We start from the raw sequence: 24,448 nt of genomic DNA on the forward strand, positions 1-24,448 counted from the left end.
CGGGCGAGAGAGAGCGCGGGCGAGAGAGAGCGCGGGCGAGAGAGAGCGCGGGCGAGAGAGCGCGCGGGCGAGAGAGCGCGCGGGCGAGAGAGCGCGCGGGCGAGAGAGCGCGCGGGCGAGAGAGCGCGCGGGCGAGAGAGCGCGCGGGCGAGAGAACGCGCGGGCGAGAGAACGCGCGGGCGAGAGAACGCGCGGGCGAGAGAACGCGCGGGCGAGAGCGCGCGCGGGCGAGAGCGCGCGCGGGCGAGAGCGCGCGCGGGCGAGAGAACGCGCGGGCGAGAGAACGCGCGGGCGAGAGCGAGCGCGGGCGAGAGCGAGCGCGGGCGAGAGCGAGCGCGGGCGAGAGCGAGCGCGGGCGAGAGCGAGCGCGGGCGAGAGCGAGCGCGGGCGAGAGCGGGCGCGGGCGAGAGCGGGCGAGAGCGAGAGCGGGCGAGAGCGAGCGCGGGCGAGAGCGCGAGAGAGAGTGCGCGCGAGAGAGACCGCGAGCGAGAGCAAGAGACCGCGAGCGAGAGAGAGAGCGCGAGCGAGAGAGAGAGCGCGAGCGAGAGAGAGAGCGCGAGCGAGAGAGAGAGCGCGAGCGAGAGAGAGAGCGCGAGCGAGAGAGAGAGCGCGAGCGAGAGAGAGAGCGCGAGCGAGAGAGAAAGCGCGAGCGAGAGAGAAAGCGCGAGCGAGAGAGAAAGCGCGAGCGAGAGAGAAAGCGCGAGCGAGAGAGAAAGCGCGAGCGAGAGAGAGCGCGAGTGAGAGAGAGAGCGCGAGTGAGAGAGAGAGCGCGAGTGAGAGAGAGAGCGCGAGTGAGAGAGAGAGCGCGAGTGAGAGAGAGCGCGCGAGTGAGAGAGAGCGCGCGAGTGAGAGAGAGCGCGCGAGTGAGAGAGAGCGCGCGAGTGAGAGAGAGAGCGCGAGTGAGAGAGAGAGCGCGAGTGAGAGAGAGCGCGCGAGTGAGAGAGAGCGCGAGTGAGAGAGAGCGCGAGTGAGAGAGAGAGCGCGAGTGAGAGAGAGAGCGCGAGTGAGAGAGAGAGCGCGAGTGAGAGAGTGAGCGCGAGTGAGAGAGTGAGCGCGAGTGAGAGAGAGAGAGAGCGCGAGTGAGAGAGAGAGAGAGCGCGAGTGAGAGAGAGAGCGCGAGTGAGAGAGAGAGCGCGAGTGAGAGAGAGAGCGCGAGTGAGAGAGAGAGCGCGAGTGAGAGAGAGAGCGCGAGTGAGAGAGAGAGCGCGAGTGAGAGAGAGAGCGCGAGTGAGAGAGAGAGCGCGAGTGAGAGAGAGAGCGCGAGTGAGAGAGAGCGCGCGAGTGAGAGAGAGCGCGCGAGTGAGAGAGAGCGCGCGAGTGAGAGAGAGCGCGCGAGTGAGAGAGAGCGCGCGAGTGAGAGAGAGCGCGCGAGTGAGAGAGAGAGCGCGAGTGAGAGAGAGAGCGCGAGTGAGAGAGAGAGCGCGAGTGAGAGAGAGAGCGCGAGTGAGAGAGAGAGCGCGAGTGAGAGAGAACGCGCGAGTGAGAGAGAGCGCGCGAGTGAGAGAGAGGGCGCGAGTGAGAGAGAAAGCGCGAGTGAGAGAGAAAGCGCGAGTGAGAGAGAGAGCGCGAGTGAGAGAGAGAGCGCGAGTGAGAGAGAGCGCGCGAGTGAGAGAGAGAGCGCGAGTGAGAGAGAGAGCGCGAGTGAGAGAGAGAGCGCGAGTGAGAGAGAGCGCGAGTGAGAGAGAGCGCGAGTGAGAGAGAGCGCGAGTGAGAGAGAGCGCGAGTGAGAGAGAGAGCGCGAGTGAGAGAGAGAGCGCGAGTGAGAGAGAGAGAGCGCGAGTGAGAGAGAGAGAGCGCGAGTGAGAGAGAGAGCGCGAGTGAGAGAGAGAGCGCGAGTGAGAGAGAGAGCGCGAGTGAGAGAGAACGCGCGAGTGAGAGAGAGCGCGCGAGTGAGAGAGAGCGCGCGAGTGAGAGAGAGAGCGCGAGTGAGAGAGAGCGCGAGTGAGAGAGAGAGAGAGAGAGCGCGAGTGAGAGAGAGAGAGAGAGAGCGCGAGTGAGAGAGAGAGAGAGAGCGCGAGTGAGAGAGAGAGAGAGAGAGCGCGAGTGAGAGAGAGAGAGAGACAGCGCGAGTGAGAGAGAGAGAGAGAGACAGCGCGAGTGAGAGAGAGAGAGAGAGAGAGCGCGAGTGAGAGAGAGCGCGAGTGAGAGAGAGCGCGAGTGAGAGAGAGAGAGAGCGCGAGTGAGAGAGAGAGAGAGCGCGAGTGAGAGAGAGAGAGAGCGCGAGTGAGAGAGAGAGAGAGCGCGAGTGAGAGAGAGAGAGAGCGCGAGTGAGAGAGAGAGAGCGCGAGTGAGAGAGAGAGAGCGCGAGTGAGAGAGAGAGAGCGCGAGTGAGAGAGAGAGCGCGAGTGAGAGAGAGAGCGCGAGTGAGAGAGAGAGCGCGAGTGAGAGAGAGAGCGCGAGTGAGAGAGAGAGCGCGAGTGAGAGAGAGCGCGCGAGTGAGAGAGAGCGCGCGAGTGAGAGAGAGCGCGCGAGTGAGAGAGAGCGCGCGAGTGAGAGAGAGCGCGCGAGTGAGAGAGAGCGCGCGAGTGAGAGAGAGCGCGCGAGTGAGAGAGAGCGCGCGAGTGAGAGAGAGAGAGAGCGCGCGAGTGAGAGAGAGAGAGAGCGCGCGAGTGAGAGAGCGCGCGAGTGAGAGAGAGCGCGAGTGAGAGAGAGCGCGAGTGAGAGAGAGCGCGAGTGAGAGAGAGCGCGAGTGAGAGAGAGCGCGAGTGAGAGAGAGCGCGAGTGAGAGAGAGCGCGAGTGAGAGAGCGAGCGCGAGTGAGAGAGCGAGCGCGAGTGAGAGAGCGAGCGCGAGTGAGAGAGCGAGCGCGAGTGAGAGAGCGCGCGCGAGTGAGAGAGAGCGCGAGTGAGAGAGAGCGCGAGTGAGAGAGAGCGCGAGTGAGAGAGAGAGAGAGAGCGCGAGTGAGAGAGAGAGAGAGAGCGCGAGTGAGAGAGAGAGAGAGAGCGCGAGTGAGAGAGAGAGAGAGAGAGCGCGAGTGAGAGAGAGAGAGAGAGAGCGCGAGTGAGAGAGAGAGAGAGACAGCGCGAGTGAGAGAGAGAGAGAGAGACAGCGCGAGTGAGAGAGAGAGAGAGAGAGAGCGCGAGTGAGAGAGAGCGCGAGTGAGAGAGAGCGCGAGTGAGAGAGAGCGCGAGTGAGAGAGAGCGCGAGTGAGAGAGAGCGCGAGTGAGAGAGAGCGCGAGTGAGAGAGAGCGCGAGTGAGAGAGAGCGCGAGTGAGAGAGAGCGCGAGTGAGAGAGAGAGCGCGAGTGAGAGAGAGAGAGAGCGCGAGTGAGAGAGAGAGAGAGCGCGAGTGAGAGAGAGAGAGAGCGCGAGTGAGAGAGAGAGAGAGCGCGAGTGAGAGAGAGAGAGAGCGCGAGTGAGAGAGAGAGAGAGCGCGAGTGAGAGAGAGAGAGCGCGAGTGAGAGAGAGAGCGCGAGTGAGAGAGAGCGCGAGTGAGAGAGAGCGCGAGTGAGAGAGAGCGCGAGTGAGAGAGAGCGCGAGTGAGAGAGAGCGCGAGTGAGAGAGAGCGCGAGTGAGAGAGAGCGCGAGTGAGAGAGAGCGCGAGTGAGAGAGAGCGCGAGTGAGAGAGAGCGCGAGTGAGAGAGAGCGCGAGTGAGAGAGAGCGCGAGTGAGAGAGAGAGCGCGAGTGAGAGAGAGAGCGCGAGTGAGAGAGAGAGCGCGAGAGAGAGAGAGAGCGCGAGAGAGAGAGAGAGAGCGAGAGAGAGAGAGAGAGCGAGAGAGAGAGAGAGAGCGAGAGAGAGAGAGAGAGCGAGAGAGAGAGAGCGCGAGTGAGAGAGAGCGCGAGTGAGAGAGAGCGCGAGTGAGAGAGAGCGCGAGTGAGAGAGAGCGCGAGTGAGAGAGAGCGCGAGTGAGAGAGAGCGCGCGAGTGAGAGAGCGCGCGAGTGAGAGAGCGCGCGAGTGAGAGAGCGCGCGAGTGAGAGAGCGCGCGAGTGAGAGAGCGCGCGAGTGAGAGAGCGCGCGAGTGAGAGAGCGCGCGAGTGAGAGAGCGCGCGAGTGAGAGAGAGCGCGAGTGAGAGAGAGCGCGAGTGAGAGAGAGCGCGAGTGAGAGAGAGCGCGAGTGAGAGAGAGCGCGAGTGAGAGAGAGCGCGAGTGAGAGAGAGCGCGAGTGAGAGAGAGCGCGAGTGAGAGAGAGCGCGAGTGAGAGAGAGCGCGAGTGAGAGAGCGCGCGAGTGAGAGAGAGCGCGAGTGAGAGAGCGCGCGAGTGAGAGAGCGCGCGAGTGAGAGAGCGCGCGAGTGAGAGAGCGCGCGAGTGAGAGCGCGCGAGTGAGAGAGCGCGCGAGTGAGAGAGCGCGCGAGTGAGAGAGAGCGCGAGTGAGAGAGAGCGCGAGTGAGAGAGAGCGCGAGTGAGAGAGCGCGCGAGTGAGAGAGAGCGCGAGTGAGAGAGCGCGCGAGTGAGAGAGAGCGCGAGTGAGAGAGAGCGCGAGTGAGAGAGAGCGCGAGTGAGAGAGCGCGCGAGTGAGAGAGCGCGCGAGTGAGAGAGAGCGCGAGTGAGAGAGAGCGCGAGTGAGAGAGAGCGCGAGTGAGAGAGAGCGCGAGTGAGAGAGAGCGCGAGTGAGAGAGAGCGCGAGTGAGAGAGAGCGAGACAGCGCAAGTGAGAGAGAGAGAGACAGCGCGAGTGAGAGAGAGAGAGACAGCGCGAGTGAGAGAGAGAGACAGCGCGAGTGAGAGAGAGAGAGACAGCGCGAGTGAGAGAGAGAGACAGCGCGAGTGAGAGAGAGAGAGACAGCGCGAGTGAGAGAGAGAGAGACAGCGCGAGTGAGAGAGAGAGAGAGAGACAGCGCGAGTGAGAGAGAGAGAGAGAGACAGCGCGAGTGAGAGAGAGAGAGAGAGACAGCGCGAGTGAGAGAGAGAGAGAGAGAGACAGCGCGAGTGAGAGAGAGAGAGAGAGACAGCGCGAGTGAGAGAGAGAGAGAGAGACAGCGCCAGTGAGAGAGCGCGCGAGTGAGAAAGCGCGCGAGTGAGAGAGCGCGCGAGTGAGAGAGCGCGCGAGTGAGAGAGCGCGCGAGTGAGAGAGCGCGCGAGTGAGAGAGCGCGCGAGTGAGAGAGCGCGCGAGTGAGAGAGCGCGCGAGTGAGAGAGCGCGCGAGTGAGAGAGCGCGCGAGTGAGAGAGCGCGCGAGTGAGAGAGAGCGCGAGTGAGAGAGAGCGCGAGTGAGAGAGAGCGCGAGTGAGAGAGAGCGCGAGTGAGAGAGAGCGCGAGTGAGAGAGAGCGCGAGTGAGAGCGCGAGTGAGAGAGAGCGCGAGTGAGAGAGAGAGCGAGTGAGAGAGAGAGCGAGTGAGAGAGCGAGTGAGAGAGAGCGCGAGTGAGAGAGAGCGCGAGTGAGAGAGAGCGCGAGTGAGAGAGAGCGCGAGTGAGAGCGCGAGTGAGAGAGAGCGCGAGTGAGAGAGAGAGCGAGTGAGAGAGCGAGCGAGCGAGCGAGAGAGAGAGCGAGTGAGAGAGACAGCGAGTGAGAGACAGCGAGTGAGAGACAGCGAGTGAGAGACAGCGAGTGAGAGACAGCGAGTGAGAGACAGCGAGTGAGAGACAGCGAGTGAGAGAGAGCGAGTGAGAGAGAGCGAGTGAGAGAGCGCGCGAGTGAGAGAGCGCGCGAGTGAGAGAGAGCGCGAGTGAGAGAGAGCGCGAGTGAGAGAGAGCGCGAGTGAGAGAGAGCGCGAGTGAGAGAGCGCGCGAGTGAGAGAGAGCGCGAGTGAGAGAGAGCGCGAGTGAGAGAGAGCGCGAGTGAGAGAGAGCGCGAGTGAGAGAGCGCGCGAGTGAGAGAGAGCGCGAGTGAGAGAGAGCGCGAGTGAGAGAGAGCGCGAGTGAGAGAGAGCGCGAGTGAGAGAGAGCGCGAGTGAGAGAGCGCGAGTGAGAGAGAGCGAGACAGCGCGAGTGAGAGAGAGAGAGACAGCGCGAGTGAGAGAGAGAGAGACAGCGCGAGTGAGAGAGAGAGAGACAGCGCGAGTGAGAGAGAGAGAGACAGCGCGAGTGAGAGAGAGAGAGACAGCGCGAGTGAGAGAGAGAGAGAGAGCGCGAGTGAGAGAGAGAGAGAGACAGCGCGAGTGAGAGAGAGAGAGAGACAGCGCGAGTGAGAGAGCGCGCGAGTGAGAGAGCGCGCGAGTGAGAGAGCGCGCGAGTGAGAGAGCGCGCGAGTGAGAGAGCGCGCGAGTGAGAGAGCGCGCGAGTGAGAGAGCGCGCGAGTGAGAGAGCGCGCGAGTGAGAGAGCGCGCGAGTGAGAGAGCGCGCGAGTGAGAGAGAGCGCGAGTGAGAGAGAGCGCGAGTGAGAGAGAGCGCGAGTGAGAGAGAGCGCGAGTGAGAGAGAGCGCGAGTGAGAGAGAGCGCGAGTGAGAGAGAGCGCGAGTGAGAGAGAGCGCGAGTGAGAGAGAGCGCGAGTGAGAGAGAGCGCGAGTGAGAGCGCGAGTGAGAGAGAGCGCGAGTGAGAGAGAGAGCGAGTGAGAGAGAGAGCGAGTGAGAGAGAGAGCGAGTGAGAGAGCGAGTGAGAGAGAGCGCGAGTGAGAGAGAGCGCGAGTGAGAGAGAGCGCGAGTGAGAGAGAGCGCGAGTGAGAGCGCGAGTGAGAGAGAGCGCGAGTGAGAGAGAGCGCGAGTGAGAGAGAGCGCGAGTGAGAGAGAGAGCGAGTGAGAGAGCGAGCGAGCGAGAGAGAGAGCGAGTGAGAGAGAGAGCGAGTGAGAGAGACAGCGAGTGAGAGACAGCGAGTGAGAGACAGCGAGTGAGAGACAGCGAGTGAGAGACAGCGAGTGAGAGACAGCGAGTGAGAGACAGCGAGTGAGAGAGAGCGAGTGAGAGAGAGCGAGTGAGAGAGCGCGCGAGTGAGAGAGAGCGCGAGTGAGAGAGAGCGCGAGTGAGAGAGAGCGCGAGTGAGAGAGAGCGCGAGTGAGAGAGAGCGCGAGTGAGAGAGCGCGCGAGTGAGAGAGAGCGCGAGTGAGAGAGAGCGCGAGTGAGAGAGAGCGCGAGTGAGAGAGCGCGCGATGAGAGAGAGCGCGAGTGAGAGAGAGCGCGAGTGAGAGAGAGCGCGAGTGAGAGAGAGCGCGAGTGAGAGAGAGCGAGACAGCGCAAGTGAGAGAGAGAGAGACAGCGCGAGTGAGAGAGAGAGAGACAGCGCGAGTGAGAGAGAGAGAGACAGCGCGAGTGAGAGAGAGAGAGACAGCGCGAGTGAGAGAGAGAGACAGCGCGAGTGAGAGAGAGAGAGACAGCGCGAGTGAGAGAGAGAGAGACAGCGCGAGTGAGAGAGAGAGAGAGAGCGCGAGTGAGAGAGAGAGAGAGACAGCGCGAGTGAGAGAGAGAGAGAGACAGCGCGAGTGAGAGAGCGCGCGAGTGAGAGAGCGCGCGAGTGAGAGAGCGCGCGAGTGAGAGAGCGCGCGAGTGAGAGAGCGCGCGAGTGAGAGAGCGCGCGAGTGAGAGAGCGCGCGAGTGAGAGAGAGCGCGAGTGAGAGAGAGCGCGAGTGAGAGAGAGCGCGAGTGAGAGAGAGCGCGAGTGAGAGAGAGAGCGAGTGAGAGAGACAGCGAGTGAGAGACAGCGAGTGAGAGACAGCGAGTGAGAGACAGCGAGTGAGAGACAGCGAGTGAGAGACAGCGAGTGAGAGAGCGAGTGAGAGAGAGCGAGTGAGAGAGAGCGAGTGAGAGAGAGCGAGTGAGAGCGAGAGCGAGAGCGAGCGAGCGAGAGAGCGCGAGTGAGAGAGAGAGCGAGAGAGAGAGCGCGAGTGAGAGAGAGAGCGCGAGTGAGAGAGAGAGCGCGAGTGAGAGAGAGAGCGCGAGTGAGAGAGAGAGCGCGAGTGAGAGAGAGAGCGCGAGTGAGAGAGAGAGCGCGAGTGAGAGAGAGAGCGCGAGTGAGAGAGAGAGCGCGAGTGAGAGAGAGCGCGAGTGAGAGAGAGAGCGCGAGTGAGAGAGAGAGCGCGAGTGAGAGAGAGAGCGCGAGTGAGAGAGAGAGCGCGAGTGAGAGAGAGCGCGAGTGAGAGAGAAAGCGCGAGTGAGAGAGAGCGCGAGTGAGAGAGAGAGCGCGAGTGAGAGAGAGCGCGAGTGAGAGAGCGAGCGCGAGTGAGAGAGCGAGCGCAAGTGAGAGAGCGCGAGTGAGAGAGAGAGCGCGAGTGAGAGAGAGAGCGCGAGTGAGAGAGCGAGCGCGAGTGAGAGAGCGAGCGCGAGTGAGAGAGCGACAGCGAGTGAGTGAGAGAGAACGAGTGAGAGACAGCGAGTGAGAGACAGCGAGTGAGAGACAGCGAGTGAGAGACAGCGAGTGAGAGACAGCGAGTGAGAGAGCGAGTGAGAGAGCGAGTGAGAGAGCGAGTGAGAGAGAGCGAGTGAGAGAGAGCGAGTGAGAGCGAGAGAGAGCGAGCGAGCGAGCGAGAGAGCGCGAGTGAGAGAGAGAGCGCGAGTGAGAGAGAGAGCGCGAGTGAGAGAGAGAGCGCGAGTGAGAGAGAGAGCGCGAGTGAGAGAGAGAGCGCGAGTGAGAGAGAGAGCGCGAGTGAGAGAGAGAGCGCGAGTGAGAGAGAGAGCGCGAGTGAGAGAGAGAGCGCGAGTGAGAGAGAGAGCGCGAGTGAGAGAGAGAGCGCGAGTGAGAGAGAGAGCGCGAGTGAGAGAGAGAGCGCGAGTGAGAGAGCGCGAGTGAGAGAGAGAGCGCGAGTGAGAGAGAGAGCGCGAGTGAGAGAGAGAGCGCGAGTGAGAGAGAGAGCGCGAGTGAGAGAGAGAGCGCGAGTGAGAGAGAGAGAGCGCGAGTGAGAGAGAAAGCGCGAGTGAGAGAGAGCGCGAGTGAGAGAGAGAGCGCGAGTGAGAGAGAGCGCGAGTGAGAGAGCGAGCGCGAGTGAGAGAGCGAGCGCAAGTGAGAGAGCGAGCGCAAGTGAGAGAGCGCGAGTGAGAGAGAGAGCGCGAGTGAGAGAGCGAGCGCGAGTGAGAGAGCGAGCGCGAGTGAGAGAGCGAGCGCGAGTGAGAGAGCGACAGCGAGTGAGTGAGAGAGAACGAGTGAGTGAGAGAGAACGAGTGAGAGAGAGAGAGAGCGAGTGAGAGAGCGAGATAGTCGGGGGGGGGTGGTGGGGGTGATATTTCTTACCCTCAATCAAACATTAACAGCAGTTTTCATCTATAAGACCCTGGGCTGTGATTGACTGCACTTGCTCTGATACACACACTGTTACAGAAATCACTGTGACACAAAATCAAATCACAGGAACAAACAAAAAGCAAAAGACAGAAAACTGCTTCATCAAACAAGGTTGACAGGCACCCCACTGGAACAAGCAGAGAAATTGGTGGGGGGAGGGGGGTGGGTAAGGGTAAAGTGTGTATAGTGTTGATTGAGGTGTGGGCAGACAACCAGGAATGCTGTGTGAGAATTGGTGAGGGAATGACAGGGAGAGAGAGAGTGAAAATACAATAGATACCGCACTGGAGATGTCGCCCCTTTGAGGGGCAATCTGGTGGGTGATGGGAGCTGCCTGTTTGTCGGGTCTCAGACTGTTCATGCCGGACGCCTGCTCCTGATCCAGCGCTGAGTTCCTGGGCTGCAATCCAGGCTCTGAGAGTGAGTCATTAGTCTGGACACCGCCAATCTCGACCGTAGGCAAGAAAACCTGAAGCGAAGGTTTACAGGGAACCAATGCGGGAGAACCAGCAGTGGCTGTCACAAGCAGTTGAGCTCCGGTGGCCGGTGCAGAGGGCGTATCTGCTTCCTCAGGTGCATCGTGGGTGGTGTCCCTGGACAAGTGAGAACGTGCGCTTCTGGACAAACAGGGCACGTACAGATTGCTGACCTTTCTCCCCTGGACAGACCCTCTCGCAGCAGGGGCAGGACCCCAACTGGCAGACTGGAGGCTAGCTTCAGATTCTGATACCCAGTCCTGTGGTGACAGATTGCCGTGAGCAACAGTCTGGCCAACATGCAGCGTTACTGTGGCTGAGCAAATGGCGGACTTAGATTTGGCATCAGAGCCCGTGGAAGAGGGATCCTCAACGCAAACGCTAGGCAGTGCTGAATGTTTCGGTGCAAGCGGCTGGTCCGGTCTAATAGGGACATATTCCAGAATAGGTACCGGCGCAAAGTAAGAGGGCTTAACCTTGTTCGGTGGGCGCCATGCAAAGCTCTCTTCCTTAGGGGGTGGGGGGATAGGGGGTGGCTATGTGTGTGTTTATTTTGATCAAATAAAATGGAGCATCAGTGACATAAAACAGAAAAAGAGAAGTTTAAAATAAACACAGAAGTACTGTACCATAGGAAAAATGTTCTTATTTTAACAGTCACTGAATTACAATCTCCCACCACTCCAAACCACTTCCCCAGGACTCCGAATGGGAGTTGTACTTTTAAAAATGTTCTCCCTCATGTTCAGAAAAGACATGGTTGGTATTCCTCCATAATCCCACACGCATCGCTACACTATGACTTCCAGGTATTTCGTAGCTTCCTCTAAATCCAATCACTTGAACTTCCCTCAAGGTGAGAGCGCCCTCATCGGCAGGAGTGCCTTCAGCTGCTGAGGAACTAAGCTCAGGAACTCCCTCCCTCAACCTCGCCACCACTTTGCCCTCTCTCACCTTGAAGAAGCCTACCGGCTCATGTTATCTCACCTAAGCTCTCTTCAGGTGGGCTATCAATTTTGGTTCAACCAGTGAAACACTGTCATAGAATCACAGAAACCTTACAGTGTAAAGAGGCCATTTGGCCCAGAGTCCACATCGACGCTCTGAACAGCATCTCAGCCAGACCCAAGCCTATCCCCGCCCCGCCAAACCCTATTCCTGTCACCCCACATTTCCCATGGATAATTCACAGAGCCTGCAAATCATTGGACTGTGGGAGGAAACTGGAGCGCCTGGAAGAAGCCCACACAGAGACAGGGAGAATATGCAAATTCCACAGAGCTTCCCAAGGCTGGAATCGAACCCGGGTGCCTGACGCTGAGACAGCAGCGCTAATCACTGAGCCACCATGCCACCCGGTCTTACTGTACTAAATACCCTGTCGTTGATTCTATTGCTCTGTCCAAGAACAGCTGCTTGGCAAGTCAATTATCTGAATCAAACTAATCCAAGGAGTAAAACGATCGGTACCTGAAGTTGTGGTTTGTACTCTGTTGGCAGATGTGGGCGCACACTGCGAAATCCTTTAGCTGCCAGCGATGATGAGGTGGCATCTCCATTCGCATCGCCAGCTGAAGGTGGCATCCAACTATCTGCGTCTTTAAAAAAAAGAGTGGGACAGATAGGGAGAATCAGAATCACTAATCACACTCAGCGCAAAGAGGAACGAGAACATGGAAATCTCTGCTCTTTCCTACCTGTCTTTGAACTTGGCAGCTCAGGGCCTGTATTTTTCGTGAAAAGTAATAGCGTGGAAGAGCACACAAGAGAGAGACAGAGTTACTCTAACAGCGTCCAGCCTCGCGACAGAATCAATCACAAGAATCTTCACATCCAAGAGAAAATCTTTTCTGTGGGTGCCTGTTCGTACTGGGCTGTTGGTTACCACAGCAACCCTTTCTAAACACCATGCCCTTGCAATTTCTAACCCCTGCTCACACAATATCGTATTGATCCTCTGCAATGAAGAGAGTCATTGTCCCTCAGCTACATCATTCAGTTGCCGAGACAGAAATAAAGGGGAAAAAATATCCAATTAATTCTTGCTGTCCTCAGTCAGCTTGGAGCTCAGCAAGACGAGAAATACCACAAATAATTCGGAATTCAGAGTCAAACTTTCCACATGGCTGTGTAGGCGGAGAGGTAACAAAGCCATGCTTTGAAATATATTTGTTCAGTTTCTCACAAAGGCAGATCAAAAGCAGGAAGGCACCAAGAGAATACCAGCAATTTGAAACATTTGCATTAAAATACAGGTCAATGCAAATGAGCACGGCTCATCAAACTTGACAAAATAGGAAAGAGCTGCTTCGTAAATGCCAAGTTGACATGTCGCTGGGTCTCATTCTTGTGATAAAAATATGTCTCCTCTCCCCGCCTGTCCTGCCCATCTCCACCAGGTACAGGGTCACCTCAGTGATAAGCTTCTACCTACCCGGTCCATCGAGCAGTGCTGGCACTAACCATTTTGGGCTGCATCTCTCTGTACTGTACGAGATGCAAATCACATCCCCGAGATACTTGCAAATCGAAAGGTGAAAGGGAGGGAGGAATGTATACTAATTAACATGGAAATAATATTTAAAAGCACCTTCAGAACTAAAAGCTGACAAGACTGTAGCACCGGATGGATGTCATCATTGAATTTTAAAATAAGTGGCATAGATAGGACAGGGGTGAAGGCAAGAGGGAGGGAGCAAGAGAGCAAGAGGAGGAGGGAGGGGTGGGCAGGTGAAGGAGAGGTGTGTGGGGGGAAAGTGGGGGGGGGGGGGTGGGAGGGGGGGTGCGGAGGGTTCAGGGGGGGGGTGCGGGGGGGGGGGGTGTGCAGGGGGGGTGTGGGTGGGGGGGCGGGGGTGGGATAGCAGGGGAGACAGTCTCCAGATCACTGTTTAGTGAGCCCTGGGTTCCAGAGACCAACACAGCGAGCAAGACCTGGGGTCCTGGTCTTTACAAACAGCAGCTCAATACTCATCATTTACACTGAGCAAGTGTCCATCTGCAGTCAGCTGACTCAACAAAAACCAGGACTGACTCTGAGCAATCTAAAACAGAGACTGAGGAAGCTTCAGATTCATATTTAGAAAACATCTCCATCCTTACTGGTTGATTGTCGGGAATCTTCATTCGGTGGTGTGTCAGCTTCTGGAGGTTCCACACACGCAGAGGTTATTCGCATAGTCACCGACCCTTTGCCTACAGTGATCTTTGATGGGTCTGTTTCTGTGAGGTCAGACAGAGTAAGGTTATAAACCGTTCATCACAATCAAATCAGTTTCATTCTGAAACATATTCACATTCTCGGCTGGAAAGCTGAACTGCACTTAGCAAAAGTCACTGTGTTGCTTGTAATGGTGCATTTTAGCAAAAGAACTCCAATCCAGGAGGACAACAGGAGAAGATGTCCAACCTGGTTAGAGATCAAAATAAAACTTCAGTTGTGGGTGGCACGGTGGCACAGTGGTTAGCACTGCTGCCTCACAGCGCCAGAGATCCGGGTTCAATTCCCGACTCAGGCGACTAACTGTGTGGAGTTTGCACATTCTCCCCGTGTCTGCGTGGGTTTCCTCCGGGTGCTCCGGTTTCCTCCCACAGTCCAAAGATGTGCAGGTCAGGTGAATTGGCCATGCTAAATTGCCCGTAGTGTTAGGTCAAGGGGTAAAATGTAGGGGAATGGGTGGGTTGCGCTTCGGCGGATCGGGGTGGACTTGTTGGGCCGAAGGGCCTGTTTCCACACTGTAAGTAATCTAATCTAAAAAAAACTGCAGATACTGGAATCCAAAGTAGACAAACAGGAGGCTGAAAGAACACAGCAAGCCAGACAGCATTCAGGTATTAACCCTTTCTTCAGGGCTTGATGTAGGGGTAGGGAATGCTCCAATCAGAACAGTGAGGCAGTGATAGGTGGGTGCGGAAGGTGGCTACGAGCTGGTTGGTCGATGGAAGAGATGAATCCAGTTGGTAGCTGGAAGGAAGAATCAGCAAGTCAAATTGGAAGGGAGGCGGCGGGGTTGGAAAGGGACTCAAGGGGTGGGCAGGAAGGTTATTTGAAATTCGAGAACACATGTCGAGTCCTCTGGGCTGTAGGCTGCCCAGGCGGAAGATGAAGTGTTGTTCCTCCAATTTGCGGTCTGATTCACTGCGATAATGGAGGCTGAGGATGGACAAATTGGAGGGGGGGGACTGAAATGGGTGGTGACCAGGGTGTCCATTTTGGGCCTGGCGAAAATACTTGGCGAAACACTCGCCTAGTCTACATTGGGTCTCACCGACGTAGAAGAGACCATATCGGGAGCATCAGATGCAATAGACTAGGTTGGAGGAGAGGCAGATGAACCTCTGCTTCAGCTGGAAAGGCGGTTTGGGGCCCTGGATGGAGGTGGTATATGGGCAGGTGTTGCATCTTTTTCAGGTAGGGGGTGGTTTGGAAGGGTTGGTGTGGGGAGTGGTGAGAACCAGACTGGTGAAGGGAACGGTCCTTGTGGAAGGCAGGGAAGGGTGGGAAGGGGAAGGTGTTCTGGGAGGTAGGATCTAATTGGAGTTGGAGGAGGTCTTTGAGGATGATACGTTGGATGCGAAGGCTTGTGGGGCGGCAGGTGAGGATAACATCTTCATTATGTTTGGAGGGAGCAGGGTTTACAGCTGTGGAGCAGGGAATGGAGGTGGTGCAGTCGAGGGCTGTCTGAATGACACAGGGGGGAAAACGCTGTTTGAAAAAAGGACATCTGGGATGCTCAGGACTGGAACATTTCATCGGAGACGGAAGAATTGGGAAAACGGGATTGAGTTCTTGCAGGATCCTGGGTGGGAGAAGGTGGAGTCCAGGTATCTACATCGAAGAGGCCAAACAGTTAAATTTCCTCTCCCATCCCCTCACCGATAAAGTCCATCCTTGGCCTCCTCTATTGCCTCAGGTGAATCAGACCGCAAATTGGAACAACACCAGCGCCCCCACCCCCCCTCCCCCTCCCACCATCATCATATCCAGTCCTGAAGAAAGGGTTAATACCAGAAACATTGATTTCTCCACCTCCTGGTGCTGCCTGGCTTGCTGTGTTCTTCCAGCCTCCTGTTTGTCTAGGATACTGAACCCGTTGGCTTTATAGTTGAGCTGCAGTCATGGTGGCAAAAGGCTGTACAATTATTGTCCAATATTATGTCACAACTGTCTAGAAATAATTCAGATGGATCATGTCAGGTGATAGTTCTACTCTCACTGCCCAGGGGTGTTAATTGTTGTGCAATACCCTCAAGGGGCTCTGCAAGAGTTCACGGGTCTGGGAGTCAAGGTAACACCATCCACCATTGACCTCGCCCGACTCCCCAAAGCCCATCCGACATCTCCAAGGCACAAGTCAGGAATGTGATGGAATAACCCCCCAGTTGCCTGGATGGGGGCAGCTCGAACGACGTGCAAGATTAATACCATCCAGGACAAAGCAGCCCGCTTGATTAGCACCACATCCATAAACATTCACTCCCTCCATCACCCATACTTAATCAGGGCAGTGTGTACGATTAACAGGGGTATGCAGTGGGGTGCAGGTCTCTGCCACAGTCTGTCCCTGTTGCACAGAAGGGAAAGAGGGAAAGGAGAAGAGTGTTAGTCAATAGTTAGAGGGTCAGATAGAAGGTTTGTCGGGAACGAATAAAACTCGCAGTTGGTTTTTTGCCTCCCAAATGCCAGGGCCCATGATGTCTCGGATCATGTACTTGGGGTCCTGGAGGGAGAGGGTGACCAGCCCCAAGTCATGGTCCACATAGGTACCAACGACATAGGTAGAAAAAGGGATAGGGATATAAGGCAGGATTTCAGGGAGCTAGGGTGGAAGCTGAGAGCTAAAATAAACAGAAGTGATCTCTGGTTTGTTACCTGCACTACGTGATAGCGAGGCAAGTAATAGGGACAGATTCAGCTGAACACGTGGCTGCAAGGATGGTGCAGGAGGGAGGTTTCAGATACATGGATAATTGGGGTTCATTCTGGGGAAGGTGGGACCTCTACAAACAGGACGGTCTTCACTTGAACCAGAGAGTTACTCATATCCTGGGTGAGAAATTTGCTGGTGCTATTCGGGTGGGTTTAAGCTAGTTCAGCAGGGAGGATAGGAACGTTCCAGTGCACAGGAGGATGAGAATAGGGAGGGCATGGACAGGATTTCACGGTCACAGAATGTACTGGCAGACAGCAAGCTGGTTTGAAGTGTGTCTACTTCAACGCCGGAAGTATCCAAAATAAGGTAGGTGAGCTTGCATCATGGGACTTCGATGTTGTGGCCATTTCAGAGACATGGACAGAGCAGGGTGAGGAATGGATGTTGCAGGTTCCAGGGTTTAGATCTTTCATGAAGAACAGGCAAGGCAGTAAAAGAGGGGGAAGTGTGGCCTCATTAGTGAAGGATAGTATAACAGTGGCTGAAAGAACTTTTGCCGAGGACTTGTCTACTGAGGTAATATGGGCTGAGGTTAGAAACAGGAGAGGAGAGGTCACACTGCTGGGAGTTCCAGGGATGTGGAAGAGAGGATCGGCAAAACGATTCTGGGTAGGAGTGAAACTAATAGGGTGGTCATTATGGGGGACTTTAACTTTCCCAACATTGACTGGAAATGCTATAACTCTAGTATGCCGGATGGATCAGTTTTTGTCCAGTGTGTGCAGGAGGGTTTCCTGACACAGTATGTCGAAGGGCTGACAAGAGGGAAGGCCACACTAGATCTCGTGCTTGGTAATCAACTAGGCCAGGTGTTTGATTTAGTGGTAGGTGTGCACTTTGGAGAGAGTTACATTTAGTTTAGCGATGGGAAAGAGATAGGTACATGCCACAGGGCAAGAGTTAATCGATGGGGCAAGGGCAATTATAATGTGATTTGGCAAGACTTAGGATGCACAGAATGGGGTAGCAAAATGCAGAGGATGGGGACAATCAAAATGTGGAGCTGGATTAAGGAACAGATATTGCATGTCCTTGATGGGTATGTCCCTGTCAGGCAGGGAGGAAGTGATAAGGTAAGGGAACCGTGGTTTACTACAGACATTGCATCTCTTCTTAAGTGAAAGGAGGTGGCTTATGTGACATTGAGACTAGATGGTTCAGATGAGGCGATGGAGAGTTACAGATTAGTGAGGAATGATTTAAAGAAAGATTTAAGAAGAGCAAGGAGAGGACATGAGCAGTCTTCAGCAAATAGAATAAAGGAGAACCCTAAAGCTTTCTACAGGTATGTGAGGAATAAAAAGGATGACTCGAGTAGGAATAGGGCTAGTTAAATACAAAAGTGGGGAGTTGTGTGTGGACCCCATGGAGATCAGAGGGGTGCTAAACGAATATTTCTCATCGGTTTTCACTCAGGAAAAGGAGAATATTGTAGAGAAAAATGAGATGCGAGATATTAGACTAGAAAGGATTGAAGTTAGTAAGAGAAAGGTGTTATCAATTGTAGGAAAAACAGTTTGGAAAGGATTATAAGAGATAAGATTTATAATCATCTCGCAAGCAACAATTTGATTGCAGATAGCCAACAAAGTTTCTTCAAGAGCAGGTCATGTCTCACAAACCTCATTGAGTTTTTTGAGAAGGTGACCAACCATGTGGATGAGGGTAGGGCAGTTGACATGGTGTACATTGACTTCAGTAAAGCCTTTGATAAGGTTCCACATGGTCGGCTGTTAGAGAAAATGCAGAGGCATGGAATTGAGAGTGATTTAGCAGTTTGGATTAGAAACTGGCTTTCTCTAAGAAGGTAGCGAGTGGTGGTTGATGGAAAATATTCAGCCTGGAGTCCAGTTACTAGTGGTGTGTTACAAGGATCTGTTTTGGGACCAAACATAAAAATGTTTGTCATTTTTATAAATGACTTAGACGCAGGCATAGGTGGATGGATTAGAAATTTGCAGACGACACTAAAGTCGGTGGAGTAGTGGACAGTGTGGAAGAATGTTGTAGGGGGACTTGGCTAAACTGCAGAATTGGACTGAGAGGTGGCAAATGGAGTTCAATGCAGCTAAATATGAGATAATTCACTTTGGGAAGAATAACAGGAAGGCAGACTACTGGGTCAATGGAAAGATTTTTGGTAGTGTGGATGTGCTGAGGGATGTTGGAGTCCATGTACATAGATCCCTGAACGTTGCCACCCAGGTTGATAATGCTGATAAGGCAGCATTCGGTGTGTTAGGTTTTATTGGTAGAGGGATTGAGTTCCGGAACCGTAATATCATGCTGCAACTATACGAAAAGGCTAGTGCGGCTGCATTTGGAATATTGTATACAGTTCTGGTTTTAAAAATGTGTTGCTGGAAAAGCGCAGCAGGTCAGGCAGCATCAAAGGAACAGGAGAATCGACGTTTCAGGCATAAGCCCTTAAGCTCTAATCTCCAGCATCTGCAGTCCTCACTTTCTCCTACAGTTCTGGTTGCCCAATTACAGGAAGGATGTGGAGACATTGGAAAAGGTGCAGAGGAAATTTACCAGCATGTTGCCTGGTCTGGAGGGAAAGCCTTATGAGGAAAGGCTGAGAGACATGGATCTGTTCTCATCGGAAAGAAAAAGGCTGAGGGGGGATGTGACAGAGACAAAATGATCAGAGGGTTAGATAGGGTGGACAGTCAAAGTCTTTTTCCTATGATGATGACATCAGCTTGTACGAGGGGGCATAGCTACAAATTGAGGGGTGATAGATTTAAGACAGATGTTAGAGGCAGGTTCTTTATGCAGAGAGTGGCAAGAACGTGGAATGCCCTACCTGCCAATGTAGTTAACCTAGCCACATTAGACAAATTTAAACAATCCTTGGATAAGCACATGGATGATGATGGGATAGTGTTGGAGGATGGGCTTCGATTAGTTCACAGGTCAGCACAGCATCGAAGACTGAAGGTCCTACGCTGCGCTGTATTGTTCTATGTACCATCTACAAGAAGCACTGGAGAAATTCACCAAGACTCTTCAGACAGCATTTTCCAAATCCATGATTACTACCATCTAGAAGGATACAGCCAGCAATACATGGGACCACCACCACCTCTAAATTCCTCTTCAAGCCACTCACCATCCTGACTTGGAAACATATTGCCCTTCCTTCACTGTCATTGAGTCAAAGTCCTGGAATTCCCTCCTTAAGGGTATTGTGGGTCTACCTACAGCACATGGTCTGCTGTCGCTCATGGTCTGTGTGAAACCTGCTCTTCAAAATCTCCTCAGGAACAGGCAATAAATGTTGGCCCAGTCAGCCAGGACTAAAAAGTGCTGTCAGTGATCGCATGGGAAAGAAACTTGACAAGAGAACGAAACATCTTACTATGTTTTTCGAAGAGGTAACAAAGAGGATTGATGAGGGCAGAGTGGTAGATGTGATCTATATGGACTTCAGTAAGGCGTTCGACAAAGCATCTCATGGGACACTGGCGAGCAAGTTAGATCGCATGGAATACAGGGAGAACTTTCCATTTGGATACAGAACTGGCTCAAAGGTAGAAGACAGAGGGTGGTGGTGGAGGGTTGTTTTTCAGACTGGAGGCCTGTGACCATTGGAGTGCCACAAGGATCAGTGCTGGGTCCACTACTTTTTGTCATTTACATAAACGATTTGGATGGGAGCATAAGAGGTACAGTTAATAAGTTTGCTGATGACACCAGAATTGAGGGGTGTAGTGGACAGCAAAGAAGCTTACCTCAAATTACAATGGGATCTTGATTAGATGGTCCAATGGGCTGAGAAGTATAATTTAGACAAATGCGAGGTGCTGCATTTTGGGAAAGCAAATCTTAGCAGGACTTATACACTTAAAGGTAAGGACCTAGGAGTATTGCTGAACAAAGAGACCTTGGAGTGCAGGTTCATAGCTCCTTGAAAGTGGTAGGTAGGATCATGAAGGTGGTATTTGGTATGCTTTCCTTTATTGGTCAGAGTATTGAGCACAGGAGTTGGGAGGTTATGTTGCGGCTATACAGGACATTGGTTAGGCCACTGTTGGAATTCTGGTCCCCTTCCTATTGGAAGGATGTTGTGAAACTTGAAAAGGTTAAAAAAAATTTACAAGGATGTTGCCAGGGTTGGAGGATTTGAGCTATAGGGAGAGGCTGAAAAGGCTGAGGCTGTTTTCCCTGGAGCGTCAGAAAGGGGTGACCTTATAGATGTTTATAAAATCATGAGGGGCATGGATCGGGTAAATAGACAAAGTCTCTTCCTTGGGGTGAGGAGTCCAGAACTAGAGGTTTAAGGGAAAGATATAAAAAATCCCTAAGGGGCAACTTTTTCTGGCAGAGGGTGGTACGTGTATGGAATGAGCTGCCAGAGGAAGCGAGTACAATTGTAACATTTAAAAGGCATCTGGATGGGTATATGAATAGGAAGGGTTTGGAGGGATATGGGCTGGATGCTGGCAAGTGGGACTATGTTGGGATATCTGGTCGACATGGACGAGTTGGACTGAAGGGTCTGTTTCCATGCTGTACATCGCTATGACGTGCATTGTTTAAAGTGTCCAATAAACTAGCTTCTGTAAACACACAGAAGACCCTGTCATCTCCACTGGCTCACTCACAAGGGTGAAAAGCCTCCAATACAAACTTATTGAACATTGGAAGAAGGAATACCGAACAGTCAATCACATCTTCCTATGCAGGACGTACCGGGGAAGGTCAGTCCCAGGAGATTAAAGTCTTCCTCATCTTCAAAAGGGTGTCCCCTTATTTCAAATCTGTGCTTCCTGGCTTTACATTCCCTCACCACAATGAGGAGAAACATCCTCTCAGCATCTACCCTGTCAAGCCCCAAAATCTTAAATGTTTCATGAAGATTACACTCATTTGTCTAAACTCCAATCAGTACAGGCCTAACCTGCTCAACCTTTCCTCACAAGACAAATTGGCGGCAGTGACTCAGTGGTTAGCACTGCCACCTCACAGTGCTAGGGACCCAGGTTTGATTCCAGCCTTGGGTGACTGTCTGAGAGAAGTATGCATATTCTCCCCATGTCCACGTGGGTTTCCTCCTACACTCCAAAGATGTGCAAGTTAGGTGGATTGGCCATGGGAAATTGCCCATAGTGTCCAGAGGTGTGTAGGCTAGGTAAGTTTGCCATGGGAAATGCAGTGTTTCAGAGATAGGGTGGGTCTGTTTGGGATGCTCCTCAGAGGGTTGGTGTAGACTTGATGGGACGAATGGCCTGCTTTCACAACCGTAGGGATTCGATGTTTCTACGAAACCCTGAGATGTCAGGAATCAGCCAAGTGAGCACTCTCATCATTGGACTGTTTCCAGTGCAGATAAATCTCTCTCAGTAAGAAAACCAAAAAATTGTCCAGTATTCCAGGTGAGGTGTCACCACTGCACTGTACAGCTGCAGAAAGATGACTATAAATAACACAATAACCCAGCATTTAAATGGGCTGACCTGCATTGGGAGGCAGCTCAGAGATCTTACTGGAGATTGTTTAGTGGACAATTCTGGGTTGGAGAGGTGAAGCAGCAATTTAAAGAGACCAATACAAAACCAATAACAGTAATTTTAACAATCACACAACACCAGGTTATAGTCAAACAGGTTTATTTGGAAGCACTAGCTTTCAGAGCACTGCTCCTTCATCAGGTAGCTACCTGTCAAAAAAACGAAAGCCAGTGCTTCCAAATAAACCTGTTGGACTATAAACTGGTGTTGTGTGATTTTTAACTTAGTCCACCCCAGTCCAATACTGGCACCTCTACATCATGGCAATCATTTTAACAAACATCTAGTAACATAACCAATACAATGCTGAGCACATTGTAGATAATTAACATTTGAAGTTTGCAAAGTTAGTAAATGTGTAGTAGCGATGAGTACAATGAAAATTAGGGCTAAGCTGCAGAAATGGCAAGCCACTTGGATTATGAATGGATGTTCAATCAGGTTAATTATCCTCCTTAATCCTTCTCCCTCCCAATCCCCAAATCTCTGTGGGCAGCTCTCTCAGGGGATGTCTCCATGAAAACATAAACTCAACGAACGGTGTTTGATGGTTTGCATGAACATGGGGACCAACATCATATTGAAGTGCAAACTAATTCAGACAACTTCCAACTGGGCAGGTATTTCCTAAAGGCCCCAACGTATACACCATTCCCCGCTCACCCTTAACTAAACCCTTCCTGGGACTGAGGATCAATGGGTGATCTCCAATTTAAACCAACAGTGAGTGGAATAAATTGGTACTAAACACCTCTCTCACACCTGAGCAACATCTAACTAGCACCCCATCTGGTCAAGAATGCCAGAGTTCAGTTTAATTGCTTAACTAACTCTGAATCAGTCAGGCTAGCACCGCACTTTAAAGACATTTTAATCGATTTTAGAAGAGGCTGAAAGCTATGCCTTCAAACCAAAAGTTACAAATCACACAACACCAGGTTATAGTCCAACAGGTTTATTTGGAAGTACAGGTATTCTCCTGTTTTTCAAAAGTTTGCTTTACGTCATTTCGCTTTTAGGAAAGACCTACATTAGTACCTGTTTTCACTAACCAAAAGAAATCCAAAGAGGATTTTCGTTTTTACGAGAAAAGGCAAAATTTTTCCCATATAAATTAATGCTTCTTCGCTTTACCAAAGCTTTCATTGGAAGGCTCTACTTTTGGATGGCGGGGGTTACCTGTATGAGCTTTTGGAGCAGGTGGAGCGGGATGAGAGGACACAGAATTGATAGCAACAGATCATAGTGCCATACAAATATTGAACAAACCTAGATTTTTGTTCCAAATAAACCTGTTGGACAATAACCTGGTGTTGTGTGATTTTTAACTATGCTGACCCCAGTCCAACATCAGCTCCTCCACATCATTCACACCCAAAGAGAGCCCCAGAGCTTTCAAGCAAACAAACGCCTGAGGGAACACACTGAGAAGCAGGAAGGTGGATGTCTTGGAGATGAAATTCTAGCTGGTTCTTCGAAATAACCCGGCAGCACATGACGGAGGCAAAAAGCCGCCCGGTGAGGATTATTTCCAATGGGAGGGCAAAGTGCCGCCCTGCCGATTCATGTACCTGTTGGTAGCAGTGTGCTGGAATAACTTTTCAGTTTCTTCACCGGGTGAATTTTCACCGCGGAGACAGCATGCGGGGGGACCCAGGCCTCGGTTGCTGCAAATAAAACAAAACGAAAACTGCTCGTCCACAGCAAGGTCACAGCAAGGTACCAGAGACTCCGCCCACCCTTGCCCCCAAATGTGGTATAAGGGAACTTCAAAAGGCTCACTGTGGTCAAGCAGAATAACACACAGGGGGTGTGTTACTGGAATTAGAGTGAAAACACAGAATTTCAATCCAACTGTGGGAGTGACAGGAGGGTTTTCAGATACAAGGGCTGAAGAAACAGCCCACGTGAAGGGTGCCTTTTTTGAGGGAGGGTTCAGTTCCTTGGGAAGGGAGAGAATTTACCATAACAGCATAAAGGTGATCTTTCAGCCCATCATGTCTATGCCAGCTCTCCAGACAGTAATCATCTGTCCCATTCCCCAACTCTTTGCCCATAGTCCACAGATCTAGAACTGTTGAAAACTAGTCAGAAAGTGGATGGTGTGGAATCCTGGTACACTGACTAGTCGTCTCATCACTGATCGTTGTTTGTTCTTAATATCACTCTATCCACCAAAGGTTCGAATTATGGAGACTCTTTAGATGGCCACTTTCATGCTATTATGAAGAGTTCTCTCCAGTCCCAAGGAAGTGGGCTCTTGCTCACAGAGGCTCATCAGGGTAAATTTTCAAACCCTCGGAGCTATAGACTCCCATTCAAATCCAGAAAATGAACCCCCTACACTGCTGCCTCACAGCGCCAGAGACCCAGGTTCAATTCCCGCCTCAGGCGACTGACTGTGTGGAGTTTGCACGTTCTCCCCGTGTCTGCGTGGGTTTCCTCCGGGTTCTCCGGTTTCCTCCCACAGTCCAAAGATGTTCAGGTCAGGTGAATTGGCCATGCTAAATTGCCCGTAGTGTTAGGTAAGGGGTAAATGTAGGGGTATGGGTGGGTTGCGCTTCGGCAGGTCGGTGTGGACTTGTTGGGCCGAAGGGCCTGTTTCCACACTGTAATGTAATCTAATCTAATAATCTACACAGTGACTCAGCAGGCTGACCTAATCCAACCTGAAATCCGATTACACCAACTGCATTTAACAGGCCTATGATATGCAGTTTTGATTCTGTATATCACCGACAAATGGTCAATAATTTGCCAGGAAACTAACACTGCCCAATTCACAATAGACATGTTCACAAATTAGACTCATGGACTGATTAAAGAGTGAAGGATTGGCACGTTAAGCATTCGTGGAACACTGTACATGTGATATTTTTAAAAAGGTAGAACCGAAAATATTGGGAACGCAGCACAGTGGCAAATAAAAAAAAAATTAAACTGGTTAACTTCCCCGATCAAACCTTTCCTCAGAATTGAAATAAAGACTCAGATCTTTATTCAAAAGACCTGAGCAAAAATATTTTTTATTTCAATGTGGGCTTCCTTAAGCTTTTTTTTTGCGAATATATACAGAATTGTCACCTTACATCCGACAGCTTGAGAATGAACCTTCTGCTAACTGTATATCCACCAACCTCATAGGGAACAGGTTCAATGTAGTGCAAAGCTGCAATTAGCCAGGGCCCAAAGGCCCACAAACAACGAGAGATCAATGGGAGATACACATTTTGAGGAATAATAGAGCAGATATCCCCCACTCTCCAAATATTGCCATGGAATGTTTTGCCTGCACCCAAGATAGGAGACAGAGCCTCAGCTTAACATCTGAAAGGCTGGACCTATGAGCAGTGTAGCACTCTCTCAGTAGTACACGGGGTTGGCAACCTGTACTATAGAAGTGATCCCACAGATCTACGAGAAATCAGGGTATAACTACTGAG

At 52.6% G+C, this 24,448-nt stretch overlaps 1 protein-coding gene across 48 annotated transcripts in view; it reads right to left on the reverse strand.

The window, feature by feature from the left end:
* The window catches only part of LOC122541752 (sorbin and SH3 domain-containing protein 1-like), a 406,532-nt gene that overhangs the window by 115,909 nt on the left and 266,175 nt on the right, over positions 1-24,448 (reverse strand). For 31 of the 48 annotated variants that reach the window (XM_087982591.1, XM_087982587.1, XM_087982589.1 and 28 more), the window contains 5 exons: positions 22,577-22,672; positions 12,659-12,778; positions 11,257-11,283; positions 11,030-11,157; positions 9,364-10,095 (listed from right to left, as the gene is read on the reverse strand). In XM_087982591.1, coding sequence (XP_087838717.1) covers positions 9,364-10,095; positions 11,030-11,157; positions 11,257-11,283; positions 12,659-12,778; positions 22,577-22,672 — 1,103 coding nt within the window. The remainder of the gene's footprint in view (positions 1-9,363; positions 10,096-11,029; positions 11,158-11,256; positions 11,284-12,658; positions 12,779-22,576; positions 22,673-24,448) is intronic. The other 17 variants (XM_087982603.1, XM_087982599.1, XM_087982601.1 and 14 more) reach the window with 4 other exon arrangements.

Source organism: Chiloscyllium plagiosum, unplaced genomic scaffold (genome assembly GCF_037043375.1).
Source record: "Chiloscyllium plagiosum isolate Xiang-an unplaced genomic scaffold, Cpla_swu_hap1 HiC_scaffold_43, whole genome shotgun sequence".
NCBI classification, from domain to species: Eukaryota; Metazoa; Chordata; class Chondrichthyes; order Orectolobiformes; family Hemiscylliidae; genus Chiloscyllium; species Chiloscyllium plagiosum.